Source organism: Equus przewalskii, chromosome 22, assembly GCF_037783145.1.
Source record: "Equus przewalskii isolate Varuska chromosome 22, EquPr2, whole genome shotgun sequence".
In the NCBI taxonomy this organism is placed as follows: Eukaryota; Metazoa; Chordata; class Mammalia; order Perissodactyla; family Equidae; genus Equus; species Equus przewalskii.
Window position 1 is genome coordinate 33,889,795 of NC_091852.1, and position 18,051 is coordinate 33,907,845.

Consider the following 18,051-nt stretch of genomic DNA (forward strand, 5'->3'; position numbering starts at 1 on the left):
ATTGCATGATATGTTTATGTGAAAGGTTCAATGAAAACTAATTTCTCTACCCTAAAAGAATAACGTACAGTTACCTACTGGTTAAGCTATGTCATTGGGCTAATTATGGTTATTTCAGACATATTAATAGTAAAAATAGTGTAATGGACTTTTTAATAGTTGCCTGCTTAATGAAATATTGTAAGCATTAATGAAATAATAATTAGGATGTAATTTAATTCTTTAGACAACTCTGCCATGTAAATATAGATCATTTATTATGATTTCAAATATCTAAACCTAGCCTCTTATAGTAGAAAACTTATGATTCAAAGATTATTTTTAGGTTGTGGCCATTGATGTTGGTAAGCAATGTGCATATTTCATGTATTGGCAAAAACTCAACGTACTGGGTTTGGAGTCTGAAATAAAAGTCTAAATAAATGTATTGTAAGGATGTTGGTATTATAACTTGAAAGCAAAACTGTTACGTTCTTAAAAGAACTTAATAAAAGGTTTTGGATTTATTTTAATGAACAGATGGTTTGTGTTAGCCATATTCTTTGTAGGACGTCAACACTTAAAAGTAGATTCATTTCTTAAGCTATAATCTTGTTTATTATTACTTTAATATATTTTTTTCCTTATTATTGTGCTATCTATACTTTAGGAGATAAAAGAAAAATATGTGGCTTGATCTGGACCTCTGGAAAATGCACACAACGGTTATAGAACAAAAACGACAACTCATGAACAACTTTAGGCAGAACGTAATCAAGGGCTGGATGAGGAAGTACAGGCTTTAAAAGTAAAAAACCATAGAAGGTGCAGCTCAGTGTGGGCTTGTGAGAAGTGAGAAGGCTTCAGGGAGGAACTAATGATGTAGTTGGGCCTAGAATGATAGTACGCTAGAGAGGAGAGATGGTATTCAGATGAAGGGCATAGCTTAAGCCGAGATGGAAAGGTAGGAGTAAGTGTAGAATGGGAGGAAGGGACGTTAAAGAGATGAGAATGGAAGTCCATGCCTAGCAGCCCTGGCTTGTAGATAGTGATTACTCAAATGTATTTTCTATTATAAACATATTGGGGAGTAGTGGGAGATGGTGGATCATTGGCATGGGATCAGATTGTAGAGGTTTTATAAAACGAGGCAGTGATTCCCCCTGAGCACATTTTCCCAAAGTGGTTCCTTGCAACACATTTAAGTTAAAATATTGACACAATTATTATTGAGACTGTGATAAAAATATGTATAGGTAAGACCTATCAAGTAGAAGGTAGCCCAAGAGTGGTGACTGTAAGTGCTTGCCTTCCTCCAGGAACAGAGCTGTCTTTAATGTTAGACCTGGTTGTACCTCCAGTAGTGTGAGGAAATAGCAAGTTCAGGGAAACTTATTTTTAGGAAGCCTCTAAATTTTGTTGGCTAAAAACACTACTTAGGGAAGAGAAAGTGATTGTTGCTTAGAAGGGAAGAATAATTAATTTATCGAAGTCCTGAAGAGTATTAGAAAGGATATGGTCTGGACAGATAATTGAGTATTATTGCACTAGTACAGAAATGATCAGCGTAGACCTTCTGCAGAGATGACTAGCTGGGCTTATAGAATAATTCTTTCAAAACATGATGAAGGGTTAATATACTATCTTTTCCAGGCAATGTGTTTTCATTTTAAAGTGTATCCTAGAAGAAGAAGTTTCAGATATTTTAGCTGAAAAGATGGGAAAATGTTTTCAGACAGTTAAAGTATATGAGTGGTTATCAACAGATAATAATGAGCGTAATAAATATAAAGCCATAACAGCTTATGTAGTCATGTTAAGTTTATAACTTAAGTGTATGAATAATCTAAATAGGCAAGCATTATGGTATAGCAGAAAGAGCATTAGCTTTGAACAAAGCAGATTTGATTTTGTATCCAGCTTTGCTAGTTACAAAAGTTGTGTGAAATTGAGCAATTTATTTAATTTTACTGGGCCTCAGACTCTTTGCCTGTAAATGAAGATGGCATTATCTTCCTGGTGGTTAGGAGGATTTAATGAGATAACACTTATTGAATATTTTGTGCAATATCTGGCGTATAGTGGGTGCTAAAAAAATTTTTGTTCAGTTACTGTCCATCTCGCCATGAAAGTAGTGTATAACATTAGTGAAGACACACAGGCACACACATCTACCTGTATACATTTTTGGACTACTAATGATTAATTTCCTGTTGTAAAATTGCTAAAGTGGTGTACAGTGGAGGCGACACACTGTAGGGTCAGGCAGAGATTCTGCCTGACTGAATGCTGGTTCTGACACTAGCCATGTGACATGGGCAAGAAGTTTAAACTCTCTGTGCCTCAGTTTCTTTATTTGTAAAAGGGGAATAGAAGTATTACCTACCTCAGAGTTGTTGAGAGGACTAAATGAGTTAATTTGTAAAGTGCTTAGCATAGTCTTGTTTACTAGTTTGCTTACTTAGTTCAAATATTGGTCATTATTAAGATTAATTACACTAGCTGAATAGTAACAAAGAAATTTCATAAAAATTGAGTAAACCAAATGAAAATACATTCGTTTATCTCAAAATTTCAAGACAATTTACACATCACATACAACTCTAACTTTTTTAAAATGTAGTTTTGTTATAAATTAGTATATAAAGATCAAGAAGAAATTTCTTTCTCTCAATACAATGATGTATGTTTGGGGCCATCATAGGTCTGCTTTCTTTGTAACTAACAGAAGACCCCACTTAAAGTAGCTTAATTGTATAGAGTTTTTTCCTCCCAAATAATAGGAAGTTTGGAGGTAGGTAGAAATCCAGACTGTGTCTTTCTGTTCAGTCATCCTCAGAATCTTCGTGTTTGTGTGCCTTAGTTTTGAGCTGGCATCTGTACTTTCAGGCATCAGGATTGTGTTTGGGCAGGAAGGCAAAGGGAAGGACAAAATGTGAAGGCATTCATACCTTGCTGGCAGGAGTGAAGAATGACGTAGATGCTTTACAGAACAGTCTGGTGGTTCCTCGAAATATTAAACATACAGTCATCATATGTTCCAGTAATTCTCCTCCTAAGTATATATCCAAGAGAGATGAAAGCATACATAAGTACAAAAACTTGCACGTGAATGTTCATTGCAGCATTATGCATAATAGCCAAAAAGTAGAAACAAACCCAAATGTCCATCAACTGATGAATGGATAGATATCTAAACAATAGAACATTACTGAGTCATAAAAAGGGATGAAGCACTGATACATGCTACAACGTGGATGAACCTTGAAAACATTCTGCCAAGTTAAAGAAGCTAGTCACAAAAGATCACCTATCTTGTGATTCCACTTATTTGAAATATCCAGATTAGGCAAATCTAGAGACAGAAAGTAGATTAGAGGTTGCCTAAAGCTGGGGAGGGGCTTGGGATTGTGGAAAGTGACTGCTAATGAATATGGTTAGGATTGTTGTGTGACTCTATGAATACATTAAAAATCATTGATTTTACTCTTTAAATGAGTAAATTTTATGTGGATTATGTCTCAAGAAAGCTTTTAAAAATGTGAAGGCACTTGGCTGCTAAATATATCCCTTTTTATCCTGAAGGCAAGAGCTCTGGCCCCCTCTCCGCAGGCTTCTGCTCTTGTTTCATGGGCCTGGATGGATCACATGTTTATCCCTAGCTGGCCAGCTGGAAGTTAGCAAAAGAGAAGGAAGAGTTTGTGGATGGAATGAATCAGCTAATCAATGATGTCTGCAATAGAGAGGATGCATTTTTTTAGAAACAAATTTCCTCCACCTCTATTGCCTCCATTATAAAAGAAAACTGGTCAATTCAGAAAACTTGAAAAAAATCGGAGAACAATAATAACAAAAACAAAAATATTTTCCCATCATATAGGAAGAGTTACTATTAACATTTGTATATGCTCTTCCAAACTATTTTATCCCTCTTTCTCTCTTTCTATCCATTCCCCTACCTTTCGCTTCCTTCCTTCTTTCCTTCTTGCCACCGACTCATCCATCCACTAACAGACTAACATGATATAAATGATATCATACGCCACACACTGTTTTATGTTTTCATTTAAAAATGTTTTGAAATAACCCCAACTTATAGAAAAGTTGCAAGTATAAACAGAAAACTGTTCTTTTGCTGAATGATTTGAGAGCAAGTTGCTGACGTGATGCTCTATTAACTCCCTTGTATTTTAGTGTGTATTTGAAACAAAGACATTCTTCTGCATAACTGGAACACAATGCTCAACATCAGGCAACCAGCATTGATTCATTACTACCAGTCAGACCCCATTTGACTTTCTCTAGTTGTCCTGACCATGTCTTTTTGAGCAAAAGGATCTGGTTTAGAATTACGTGTTGCATTTAGTCATGTTTCTTTAGTCTTCTTCATTATGGAAGAGCTCCTCAGTCTTTCCTTCACCATCATGACCATGAAGATTACAGGCCAATTATTTGTAGAAAATACCTCAATTTTGATTTGTTTGATGTTCCTTCATGATTAGATTCAGTTTATGCTTTTCTTGGCAAGAGTATCGCAGAAGTGGTGCTGTGCTCGCCTATGATACACAATCATGGCTTCAGTTTAAAAAGTCATTGTTTTTTAGGATTTTTCTCCATTTCTAGAGAGTGTATGTAATGTCTGGGTAATATTTATCAGTTGGGCGTTCTGTAATTTATTTAACCAATTCACCATAGGATGTTTTCATCATAGGACAGGTATCAGGAATATCACTTCAGCTTTGATTTGTAATTGACTCATTGTCTCTGGAATCATCTAATATTATGAGCAGTATCTTAATTTTTTCAGCTGAGTGGAAAATTGAAATAGCAAAATCTTGGGAAAGTCTTTTTTAGGACATAATCTGAAAATTCTGAAATGAAAGAAGATATTTCTTAGAATTATACTTTTTCTTTTTTGTTCCTTCTTTCTATCTTTCTCTTCCTTTTTGAAGAACTTGCTGAAATTTAAACCATTTTACATGTCAGGACCACATATTGATGGCATCACTGTTACTTTCTTCCTTTTAACCCCGGGGAAAACTGGTACATGTATGCCAATACCAAGTAGTAGTTTCTACTATATTAAATAATAACTGTATTGCTTCTCATATTATCTTTGTTCTAAGGTAAAAAAAAAAGTAAATTACTGTTTTTAAAAATTACGTTCTTATCTTTTTAGAGTAAGTTCTGAATTATACACCTAGTACTAACTATCTAAGAGAGAAATTTAAAAATTGTCTAGGAGAGAAAATTAAACATGTTGGATACATAGTGGAGTGTGGATTAAGAACCTGGACTCTAGGTTTGAATCTGGGTTTCATTGTTTACTCTGTGTGTGACAGTGGGAAAATTACTCAATTCCTTTCAGCCTCAATATCTTCATCTGTAAAATTTAACTAGGAAAAGTTTCTAGCTCATATGGTTATTAGGAGTAAATGTAACTTGCTTAGCCAGGTCCCTTGTATATGTAATTGTCCAATAAATGTCTGTTTTGTCTCCCTTTTGTGCACTGATTTTTCAATGGGACTAGTATGTTACTTTATACCTTTTCATGAAACTGGAAGTTCAGTAAAGGTAACTGGAATTCAGTGCTCAGAAAGTGCTGAAGGTGGTTGCCCTTGCTACCTTCTTAAACTTTGACGATGTCTTTATAGGCAGTGGGCAAAGAGTCCAGTTTCCATGTTGCCTCTGTAAACACTGGACAGGTGGCAACCTTCTTGCTTTCATTAAAGAGTTTGCCCACTTGAGATAAATGACCTCTTCCAGGTATCCAAATGGTGTGCCTGCAAGAGATCATTTACCTCAAACAGGGGAGAATGTTACTTCCACTGAAGCGCTGGGATATCAATCATTATGGGAATGGACTAAAGAACACTTTAGATAGCTGAACATTTTCATATGACTGGTCCAGATTGAATTTCTCAAGATAGAAACAAATGTGCTGATTTGCTTTGAAATATCTCTGAACAAATGCAGGAGTACATGGGTATTGGTAGAATGTTCATACATTTTGTTACATATTTCAATTATAATTGAAGCTTAATCATCTAGAAGATAGATGACCCAAATATACATGCCCCTGCTAGTACTGTGCAGAACCTTCTTTCATTGTATACTTTGAGTTAACTTTCTAAAGGTCATTGCAACTCTTAGGCAAAATTCAGAAATCTGGGTTGTATTCAGCATAGCATTGGGATTTCATACTTAAGTTCAAAGCAGTAAGTAAAGATATTTGTATTAATAAGTTGTTATTGGCATATATTTAGAAACTTTAAGACTTTATTGAATCCTAACAAGTAATAAAAAGAGCCTTGCTACTCCAAGTGTGGTCTGTGGACCAGCAGCATCAGCGTTTACCGGGAATGTGTTAGAAATGCGTAATCTCAGACTGTACTCTGGAGCTCCCCAGTCACAATCTGCATTTTAACAAGATGATTTATGTGCATGGTAAAGTTTGAGAAGAAGTCACTTAGAGGATTTTGTTATTTACATAATTTCACTCATATCTGAAACTGAAACAAGTACAATCTGACCGTCTATCATTCCTGGTACTTCAGCTACGAGTGTCTGTTTTGAGGAACCACATTTAAATTATTCAATTTTCTTTTATTTTGTGATAATCTTTTTTATTATTATTAATTTTGCATTTTCCCATATTTTTCAGACATTTTATTATGAGAATTTTTAAGCATAAAGAAGAGTTGAAAGTACTTTACAGTGAACAGATGTTTTGGTTTTTAAATTAACATTTTTTCCCTATCATAATTTTTAAGAAAAATTTTTGAGTAGATAATTTATCCTTGGCAGTGTTCATGACTAAAAATTCCAGTGTCACAACTTTTATAGAATATTTGTTAATAATGTTAATTATTTATTAAAATAATGTACAAAATCAAAATTATTTTAAGAAACATAGATGAGGCTTTAACATACTTTGCAATTTGTATGTGGTTTTTAGGAAACTCTAAGAGCCTGAAACCTTTTCTTATAAGGTCTCGTTGAATATCCAGATACTAACAAAGCAATATAATTACATTTTCAGGCTTTTGTAAAAGAACAAAAGAAAACATTCCCCCTCAAATCTATACTAAAATGTTATATGTGTACTTAGAAATATTTTTGCACTCCCACTTTGTTCCAGAAAAAAATTATAGCAGCTTAACAGGTATTTCTTAAATATGGCTATAAGCTCTCTCTTGTAATCTCCCTATCCGAGAGTATGATTAATCTTTATGTGTCCTTATTTCCAGTTGTTCTGTATGTATTTCAATATGACTGGGTCATTCTATATACCATTTTTCATTCTTCGCTTTTTCTCATTTATGTTAAATAACTGTAATAATAGTACCATTTCATTGGCTGTTGTGAGGGTTAAATGAGTGATTGCATGTGAGCAGTGCTTGGTCTGTCACCTATCTTTGTCCTCAGAATCAGCAGCAGTATTGGTCTCCATTTCTTACTCTTCAGTTGGGCGTACAAGCCTCTTCTGGATCTGATTCTCATCTGTTTGTACGGTCTCACTTCCCACTGCTCTCATCAGTAAACCCGCAATTTAGCTAAACTGAGCTGCTTGTTTTTCCCCAGATGTGAGATGCTTTCTTATTTCTCCAAACATATGGAACAAACTATTTTTTGCTACTAAACCTTAAGAGGAATTTATAACATGGATTATCATATTAGAAATACTGAATAACATCACAGTTTCTGTCTTTAAAAGCTACTTCATAGAAGATGCAGAAGTTTTTTCTTGTCAGTGTTACTTATATTCATCTTCAGTAAGAACTGACAGCCTAATATTATATTATAGTCCTCTGAGTAGTCCAGGGGTGCAGCTTTCTTATTATTTAAGTTGACTCAGGGCAGAGGCTCAAGGTTATAGGTTTATGATTGACTAGTATATTCCTTAGTCGGCCATGGTGGTCTGGTGGTTAAGATTTGGCACTCTCACTGCTGCAGCCGGCTTCGTTTTTGGTCAGGGAACTATATGTCCCATCTGTCACTTGTCACACTGTTGCAGCTGCATGTTGCTGTGATGCTGAAAGCTATGCCACCAGTATTTCAAATACCAGCGGGGCCACCCATGGTGGATACGTTTCAGTGGAGCTTCCAGACTAAGACAGACTAGGAAGAAGGACCTGGCCACCCACTTCTGAAAAAGCTGGCCATGAAAACCCTGTAAATAGCAGAGGAGCGTTGTCTGATACAGCGCTGGAAGGTGAGAGGAGCACACAAAGACCAGGCAGGGTTCTGCTCTGCTGTACACAGGGTCGCTAAAGGTTGGAATCGACTGGACGGCACTAACAATGAAATATGTTCCTTAGGTAAGGGGTCTCTTAACCTGGGGTGGTGGTGACAGATCGTGATAATATTGCCAGCATAATGAGTTTGTTACCGATAGAAATCACGGATATTTTCATATTGGAATACAGTTGTTGCAGCTGTCTTCAGATAAAGTTTATGCTCATCTTTACTAATCAGTAATCACGGGACCTGTCACATACATGGCGTGTAATCACAGTCTTCTGTGTGCACTCGGATGCTGATGTAAAGTAGCTGGCCAAGAATCAGGACAACTTTGCACCTAGTAGTGGGCGTCTATGTTCTTCACATCTGTGTTGCTCTCCAGTCTCCCCTAAATGCCACATTTTCTGTTATTTCTTTGAAAGAGCAACCTTCAAGCACCTGGAAACACTTCATAACTCTTTCAAAAGAGTTACTAAAGTTCCTTCTATCTTTGTAGCATCAAATTTGAACCATAGATTCACAATCCTTTTTCTTTTTTTTAATTAAGATAACGTTGGTTTATAACATTATATAAATTTCAGGTTTACATTATTATATTTTGACTCCTTTCTAGACTATGTCATATTTACCACCAGAAGTCTGGTTTATATCCATCACCATACAACTGTCGTTTTTCTTTCTGATGTAAATTGTATTGAATGTGTTGACCTAGCAAAAGATCTCACTAACTTTAGGAGAAGAAAGTTACCACGATAGATTTTGAATTTAAAGGCCTCGGAGAATTCTGGTATTTTTTGAGAGAGCCTACCTCTACCTTGAAAGGGAACTGTAGAAGGTTTAATTACATTGCAGCAGTATCTATTTGTGAATGGGGATTTTCATCACTTTTGAATATTAAAAAAAACCCAATTTGATGGCCAAGATGAACATGGCATATATGATGCCTTTTTGTTTTGGTGAAGAAGATTGGGCCTGAGCTAACATCTGTTACCAGTCTTCTTCTTTTTGCTTGAGGAAGATTGTCCCTGAGCTAACATCTGTGGCAATCTTCCTCTATTTTGTATGTGGGACAGTGCCACAGCATGACTTGATGAGCGGTATGTAGGTCTGCGCCTGGGATCTGAACCCAGGAACCCCAGGCTACCAAGGCAGAGCATGTGAACTGAACCACTCCACCACCAGGCTGGCCCCAATGATGCCTTCTTAAAGATCACCTCATAGTTCAATGTTCGTGGTTTGGCCAAGCAACAGCTTTTGCTTTCTTTAAAATTATCTTTAAAGACAACTATGTCTTTAAAGAAAATTAACTTTAGTCTATATTTTAAATATATTGTCTTACATTTGACACATTACTAATCAAACAAAACAGTTTGATAACTGTGTTTAAATAAAATTTGGTTCCTTTGTAATCCTACATATTTTGATTTATGCATTTAAAGGTATTATTCTGCAAAGGAGATCCATAGGTTCCACCAGACTACCAAAGGTGTCTACAGGACAAAAATGATCAAGAACTCTACTTTTAGATAATCTTTCCCCCAAATGTTATTCGTCTAAGTCAAGATACGTTTTTGGGTAGTCTTACTATTGGGCATTTATATCTATAGTATTATTTATAAATAATACTGGTAGAAAGAAGAGCTATTGATTCTTAATCAGTGTTACAGGTTCCCTATCCCCATTGCCTCCACAGTGCCTTTATACATAGGAGCTCCTCTATGACTGGCTGTTTAATGATTGAATTAGGAAGGCCGTGCACAGTGCTTTGTAAAAATAGTTTTGTTATTTCTGTAAAAGTGCCTGTGCTTGGGGGTGCCCAGGGTTTGCAGATTTGGATCCTGGGCATGAACCTATGCACTGCTCATCAAACCATGCTGTGGTGGCGTCCCATATACAAAATAGAGGGAGATGGGCACTCATGTTAGCTCAGGGCTGATCTTCCTCAGCAAAAAAAAGAAAAAAAGTGCCTATGCTTGGTGTAAAAACTTCACACACTACAGAAACCTTCATAGAAGAAATAAAAATCACCCAAAGGGCCATCCCCAATCATTCTTAACACTTTGATGATTTCTACAAATCTCTCATACATGTGTACACATGTGAACACACAAACACACAGTTTTACATGAGGAAATCATACAGTCATGCCTCATTGTAATTTTTTTCTACTCAGTGGCTAATAAATGTCTTTCCATGTCAATAAAGTAGGGGTATATCATTAATTGTATTTGGTCACACACTATATTCCATTGTGTATATGTATCATAGTTTATTCCGTGAATTCCCTATTGATGGATGTTAGTGTTTTTTCTTATTTTTTCACTATTTTAAACAATACTGTAGTAAATTATGCTGTAATTAACATGTTTGTGCATAAAATCAGTTCACACTTCTACAATTATTTTCCTGGCTAAATTCCTGAGAAATGAATTTGCGTATTTTGCATTTGGACAGTATTGCCAAGTCTGTCTTTCATAAAAGACTTTACATTCCATTCCCAGGGATTGTATTGAGTGTTCCGGTTTCCTCGTAATGCCTTTGGCACACAAAGTTTTGACAGTCTTTTTCATCTTTATCAATTTGAAAGGCAAAAGAAACTGTATTGTTATTTGCACTTTTGATGGTTAGGTTGCATTTGTTTTCATTTGTTCTGTATCTGTCCATATTCTCTTACAAATTATCTCATTATGTTCATATATGTGGAGTTAGGTTTGTTTTTTATAGAATTATAGGAACTCCTTGTCTATCACACTTATTAACACCTTGTCATATATAATGTAAATAACTTTTCCAGTTTGTAGTTAAATTTCATGTATTTTAAGTTTTATATGATTGAAATTATTAATCATTCACTTTATGATTTTTCTTTTGATGATTCACTTACAAAGGCTAGCCTTACCTCAGGTTGTATTGCTCGTATTTTGATCTAGTATTTTCAATTTTTACTTTAAATTTTGGATTTATCTGGAATTATTTTTAGTGTAAGTAGTGAGGAAATAATTAAGATTTGTTTGTGTCCAATGAGCAGCTAGTCCCAATACTTTTTAATTTAGTCATCCATCTTTTCCCTCCTGAATTAAGATATGCCATTTCATTTATATTAAATTATTATAAGTACTTGGATCTATTTCCTGTCTCTCTAGTCTATTCCATTAGTCTCCCAGTCTCTTCTAATTCCGGTACCATACTGTTCTTTCATGAGTATATCTTGATGTTTTAAATATGGTTAAACAGGGGCCAGTCCTGTGGCCAAGTGGTTAAGTTCGTGCGCTCCACTTTGGCAGCCCAGGGTTTCGCTGGTTTGGATCCTGGGTGCGGACCTGGGACTGCTCATCGAAATATGCTGAGGTGGCATCCCACATAGCAGAACTAGCAGGACCTACAACTAGAATATACAACTATGTACTGGGGGGCTTTAGGGAGAAGAAAAAAAAAAGAAGGTTCGCAACAGACGTTAGCTCAGGGCCAATCTTTAAAAACAAATATGGCTAGACGAATTCTCTCATTACTTTTTTTTAATAGTATTTTGGGCTGTTTTCATTTAAAACTTTTTTCTTTTTTGAGGAAGATTAGCCCTGAGCTAACTGCTGCCAATCCTCCTCTTTTCACTGAGGAAGACTGGCCCTGAGTTAACATCCATGCCCATCTTCCTCTACTTTATATGTGGGATGCCTACCACAGCATGGTGTGGCAAGCAGTGCCATGTCTGCAACTGGGATCTCAACCGGTGAACCCCGGACCACTGAGAAGCAGAACGTGCACACTTAACCACTGCGCCACCGAGCTGACCCCTGAAATTTATTTTAGATAGAACACTGCTTTGAATCTTATCATAATGATTGGCTATCAGGGTTGAAACTGATATCCATTTTCACTCTTTCCGAATTATTAACTGTTTGGAGACACAAGCAATATTTTTGCTCAGAGGAATGCTTTAAGATTGTGATGTGTTGAGGTCACTTGAAAGGAGTTGCATGTAAAAGAGATAATAGTGAAAGATGTTCCTGGAAAAGTAATCAAGGATCAGACCATGTATGGCCTTATGAGCTGTGTTTTAAGGAGTTGGAGATTTGTTCCTAAATCTGAAGAGGCTCATTGAGGCTTCAAAGCAGGGGTTGTGACAAGATCCTATTGGTGTTTTAGAAGTCACTTTATCTACAGTGGAGGATGGATTGAAGAAGAGCAAGACTGGAGAAGAGTAGGGAGACTCTTTCAAGAATATAAGTGAGATAAGGCCATGGTCACAGAGAAAACTGGGTAGATTGGGGAAGCATTAACGACAGGATGTGGGGAAGATGACAAGGGAGATGGAGATGTCAAGGACAACAAAATGTTTCCAAGTGTACAGAATTGAGTCAGAATTTAATGCAGTTAACATTATGCATGATTAACATTTTTAACATTATTATTAACATTGCTCATTATTATTACTGCTGATTATTATTATACTCATAACTAACATTATTAAATTGAATAATTACATATTTACATATATTAATTAAATAATTACTCACCATTCTCTCTTTTCATTAAAGGAGTGTTTCTCAATCTTTCTGAGAGTCAGGACTCCATTTTAGTAAGAAAATATATTGTGGACTGCTCTCTCCGCACATATAGTTGTTATTTTTAGTAGCAATTGACTTCTGTAATGCTTTAAAGAAGTTTTAATTTAAATCCTCACAACATCATGAGCATATATTATTCATGCTGTGTATATATATATATATATTTTTTTTTTTTTGAGGAAGATTAGCCCTGAGCTAACATCAGCCTCCAATCCTCCTCTTTTTGCTGAGGAAGATTGACCCTGAGCTAAGATCTGTGCCTATCTTCCTCTATTTTATATGTGGGGTGCCGCCACTTCATGGCTTGATGAGTGGTGCTAAGTCCACACCTGTGATCTGAGCCGGCAAACCCTGGGCCGCCGAAGCGGAGTGTGTGAACTTAACCACTACACCACCAGGCTGGCTGCATTCATGCTGTATATATTTTTAAGGCTAAATAAAGACCAAATGGCAATAATTACTTCAGTTAAAAATGGTGGAACTCTCATAATAACTTTTCAGCCTCCCCTCCCCGCTGCCCAAGATCTGTAGTCCACAGGTTTAGAACTAATGGTTGAAATAATTCTTTATGAATTTGTTTTTAAGATTTTAACCTTAGATGTGCAATATTGCCACTTCAATTGGAAAAAGTAATTGCAGAACATAGAGTCCTCTTCTTTCTTGAGACATGCTATTAAATAGGGGAAAAGTAATTAACAAATGTATTTAACATAAATAAGAATTTGTTAACTGTAGCAAGTCAAACATTTTAAATAGTCTAGACAAGTTTAGACGTGAGGAATTTTAGTGACCTTATTTTTTTCTCTTATTTCTGTATCATTATACAAATAATTCTACAACTGTGTCACTAAAGAATTTTTTTGTTTCTTCCTTTCCTGAATATTGAATTAATTGTACTCTATACTGTATAATGTGAAGTTGTCGTAAAAACACTTCTTACTCCTCAAAGCATAAATTATTTAGTGCTCTTTCTGTAATTCATGAAAGTAGTGATCAGGAACTTAGAGTGTGTACCTTTTTCCTACTTCTTAAAAATTCAGAAGAATGCCTTGTGGAATTGTATTGTCACTTAATTTCACCTTTCAGAGTGGTTAGTGTATACCCAACACATTTCTGTGATATTGTAAAAAAACCACTATTCATTAAAATTTAATTTTAGTTGACTTTTGCTTCTAAAGGCTCTTTGTGAAAATTTTATTACTTTTATATTCCTGAAAATTTCCTCAATGAGCTTTTATCAAATTTATTTAAAAAGAATAACTTTTGACATACATTAAAAGTTAATATTAATAATTTCTCTTTGTATCATTGAATGCACTCTTGTATTCAGCATTGTTGCAGCTGCTGTGGAAGTAAAAATAAATATAATTAATCCAACAAACATGTAAAAAATACTCATATATGCTAGGCTAGCACAATGAAGGTAAAAAGTTTACTAAGATGAAAAATGACACAGTTAAGGAGTTGCAAACTAGTTGGAGAAACAGGGAATACATATATTAGGTATTGGAATAATGTATTATATTGAATATTATATAGAAATAAGTAAATTTTCCTGTTTGTCATTTATTCAGCAGCGACCTATTAAATGCATACTGTAGTACAGTAATTGTTTAAACTCAGTGTTCTGCATTATATGTTGACTGTATATAATGCTAAATTCTTTTTCATTCATGATTTACTTTAAGAATATGATTGTTAACATAGGAACTGTGTATTTTAGTTATACTTCGTATACCTTCTGTGCATGGGATTCTCAGTATTTATGAGAGGCATACAGAATTAAACTTATATTACCTTATATTATATTCTTAGAAGTCAGTTCATCAATAACTGACAGAAATAAATCCAAATGGAGGATAGTATGCTTTTATCCAATTAACAATTTGTATTTTATGTATAACTTTTAAGCAATGTGGTTTTCAAATTCTGACTGCTGCATAAATTTAAAGATTTATTTTTCCTTTTATACATTGAAGAATAAAAGAAATAAAATAAGGCTCAAATTTTGAACACAGGGCCTCTGTGAGATGGTTCTTTATGACACAGAAAACCATTGATTGATCACCTTCTCAGTCAATGTTGCTCTTTAGTGTTGAAACATATGTATTCCTAGAATTATAAAACATTTTTCTATTTGATAAAACTGGCCAAATATGCTTTTTTGTGCTTATGATGTAAAGATAAGATTTAAATTAACTCCAGCATCAGAGGCTCTTGAAATGTAGAATGGTATACTACTGAATTTACATAATCTCTTCATGCTTGTCATTTTACATGGATAGTATCATAGACAAGTAATGACAGATTAAGACCTGCCTAGCAGAGGGAAAACTAAATTACACGACTTTTATTAAGGCATAAATAAACCTATTAACCGTTATCTGGAATACCAATTAGTAGAAAGAGCACTGACAATTTTATTTATCAACATTAAACACAATTATTAATTACAGACCTGATGAATCTAGCAGTAAGCATGCCATGTTGGATATGCTGGGACCTTAAGTCCATTATATGAGAGAGATGATTACCAGAATCCTGTGGGGAAATAAGTAATTGTAGCTGTAAAATTTTAATTGCCTTGGAATAAGGCAAATTATATTTTCTTGTCTGAGAATATAAATAGTATGACATTAAGGTAACAAGCTTTGGTAGTTGTAAATAGAAAATGAATTTATGTTGGTTTTAAAACAAAGAAAAGGGTGATGATAAATTTTTAGTGTCATGTTGTTCAGTGTGAAAGACATACCATATGTAAATTTTGTAGATTTCTTTAGATAAATGTATTGTTTAGTAAGTGAATTATGTTTTTCATAGTGAAAATTTATGTGGGAGGGGACTTTTTGAATGAATTCCCAGAGGTAAATGGGAATTATATAATTGAGAAAATATTTTCATTGTGTTGTGATTGGCAGTGTTGTGAAATGAACAAGAGACAATTCACATTTTTCTGTGTCTTTTTGTCTTTTTTTGAAGATCCAAATTCCAGAATTTGTGGACATTTACTTGTAGGTGCAGCCAAGAATTCTTTTGCAAAACTCATGGATAAAATTAGTCTGGCGATGGAGAGTATACCTTTGCATAGTAGCTGGAGTATTACATATGTAGAAAAAGACTCCTTGGTTCAGAGGCTGGCCCGAGGACTTCATAAAGTAAACACACTGGCCCTGAAATACGGTCTTCGTGGCTATGTGCCCATTTTGGTATGTATACAATTTCAGTAAATAGTGACTTTTGGATTTGAAAATTTAATTCTGAATCAGATGTTTATAGTTTAAATTAGTTGTACCTCAGTGTTTCTAGATTCCTTTAGATTTCATGTAATCTTTTCATATAAGCAATAAAAGCACTTCCAAATTTGCTGTTAGTGTCCTCCAGTTGATTCCAACTCCTAGCGACCCTGTGTACAGCAGAGTGAAACCCTGGTCTTTTTGCGCCATCCTCTCACCTTCCAGCGCTGTATCAGACAACGCTCCACTGGTATTCACAGGGTTTTTGTGGCTGATTTTTCCGGAAGTGGGTGGCCAGGTCCTTCTTCCTAGTCTGTCTTAGTCTGGAAGCTCCACTGAAAACTATCCACCATGGGTGACCCTGCTGGTTTGAAATACCCGTGGCAGAGCTTTTAGCATCACAGCAACACGCACCTGCTACAATATGACAACCGACAGATGGGTGGAGTGGTTCCCTGACGGGGAAACAAACCCAGGCGGTGGTGGTGAGAGCCCTGAATCTTAACTAGTAGACCGCGAGGGCTGGCTGCTTCCAAATAAGTGTCCAAAATATCAAAATACAGAAGTTCTGGCATGAGTTATGAATTTACTATTCTCTATAAGTATAGGGCAACAGAATTCTATGAGACATAAACAGTTGTCAATTACATTTTCTTGCCATCCAGATTATTTATTTTCTTTAGTTGTTCATTTCATATGAGCCAAATTATTGGTCACATAAAAAATACAGCTTTCACCTCTAAGTTTCAGTAGCAGATGGTATTGTTCTCTGTATAACGTAAGTTACATTTAATTTGGCAAAATGGTCATTGCTATTGACTTCTTAGTAAATCTGTAGTTACTGCTTGTAAAATTGCTTTTGTTTGACAACAGAAAAGCACGGCATCATTACAGAAGCAAATATTTGGATTTACACAAAGACTGCACGCAGCAGAAGTTGAGCGCCGCTCACTGCGCTTGGAGGTCACGGAATTCAAACGAAATGTGAATGAAATGAAAAAGGAGCTTGACAAAGCCCAGGGGCTCCAAATGCAATTAAATGAATTTAAACAGACTGTAAGTATGTATGATTTAAAAAACTGTGGCTTTGGTGAGCTCTGCTCTGACAGTATGTGTATATATGTATGTATATATACATGTACACATACACACCCTATCAGAGAACAAATGCGTATTTGTTTTCCTTAACTTTTTATGTTTGCTTTTTCAAATAATTCAAAATCCCCTTAATAGGATTTCTTTTTCTTTAGAAAACTTCTAAAATGCCCCAACAATGTTGTATTATATACTTCAAAATTGCTAAGAGACTAGATCTTTCTCACCACAAGAAAGAAATAATAATTATGTGATGTGATAGAAGTATTAGTCAATGCTGCAGTGGTAATTACTTTGCAATATATAAGTGCATCAAATCAACACATTGTACACTTTAAACTTAGTGTTATATGTCAATTTTTTCTCAATTGGAAAAAAAGAGTTATACCAGATGTTTAAAGAAGTGTAGCTTCTAATAAAGGTCATATATGACAAACCCACAGCTAATATCATTCTCAATGGAGAAAAACTGAAAGCTATCCCTCTAAGAACAGGAACCAGACAAGGATGCCCACTTTCACCACTCTTATTTAACATAGTATTGGAAGTCCTAGCCAGAGCAATCAGGCAAGAAAAAGAAATAAAAGAGATCCAAACTGGAAAAGAAGAAGTGAAACTGTCACTATTTGCAGATGATGTGATTTTATATACAGAAAACCCTAAAGAATCCACTAAAAAACTTTTAGAATTAATAAATGAATACAGTCAAGTCACAGGATACAAAATCAATGTACGAAAATCAGTTGCGTTTCTATACACTAACAATGAAGTAGCAGAAAGAAATTAAGAATACAATCCCATTTACAATTGCGACCAAGAGAATAAAATACCTAGGAATAAATTTAACCAAAGAGATGAAAGATCTGTACACTGAAAACTATAAAACATTGTTGAAAGAAATTGAAGAAGACACAAAGAAATGGAAAGATATTCTG

The 18,051-nt window shown here is 35.1% G+C and overlaps 1 protein-coding gene across 13 annotated transcripts in view; it reads left to right on the forward strand.

Annotated features, from left to right (window-relative positions):
• CCDC171 (coiled-coil domain containing 171) overlaps positions 1 to 18,051 on the forward strand; it is a 294,601-nt gene that overhangs the window by 144,786 nt on the left and 131,764 nt on the right. For all 13 annotated transcript variants that reach the window (XM_070590719.1, XM_070590726.1, XM_070590716.1 and 10 more), the window contains 2 exons: positions 15,768 to 15,994; positions 16,895 to 17,077. In XM_070590719.1, coding sequence (XP_070446820.1) covers positions 15,768 to 15,994; positions 16,895 to 17,077 — 410 coding nt within the window. The remainder of the gene's footprint in view (positions 1 to 15,767; positions 15,995 to 16,894; positions 17,078 to 18,051) is intronic.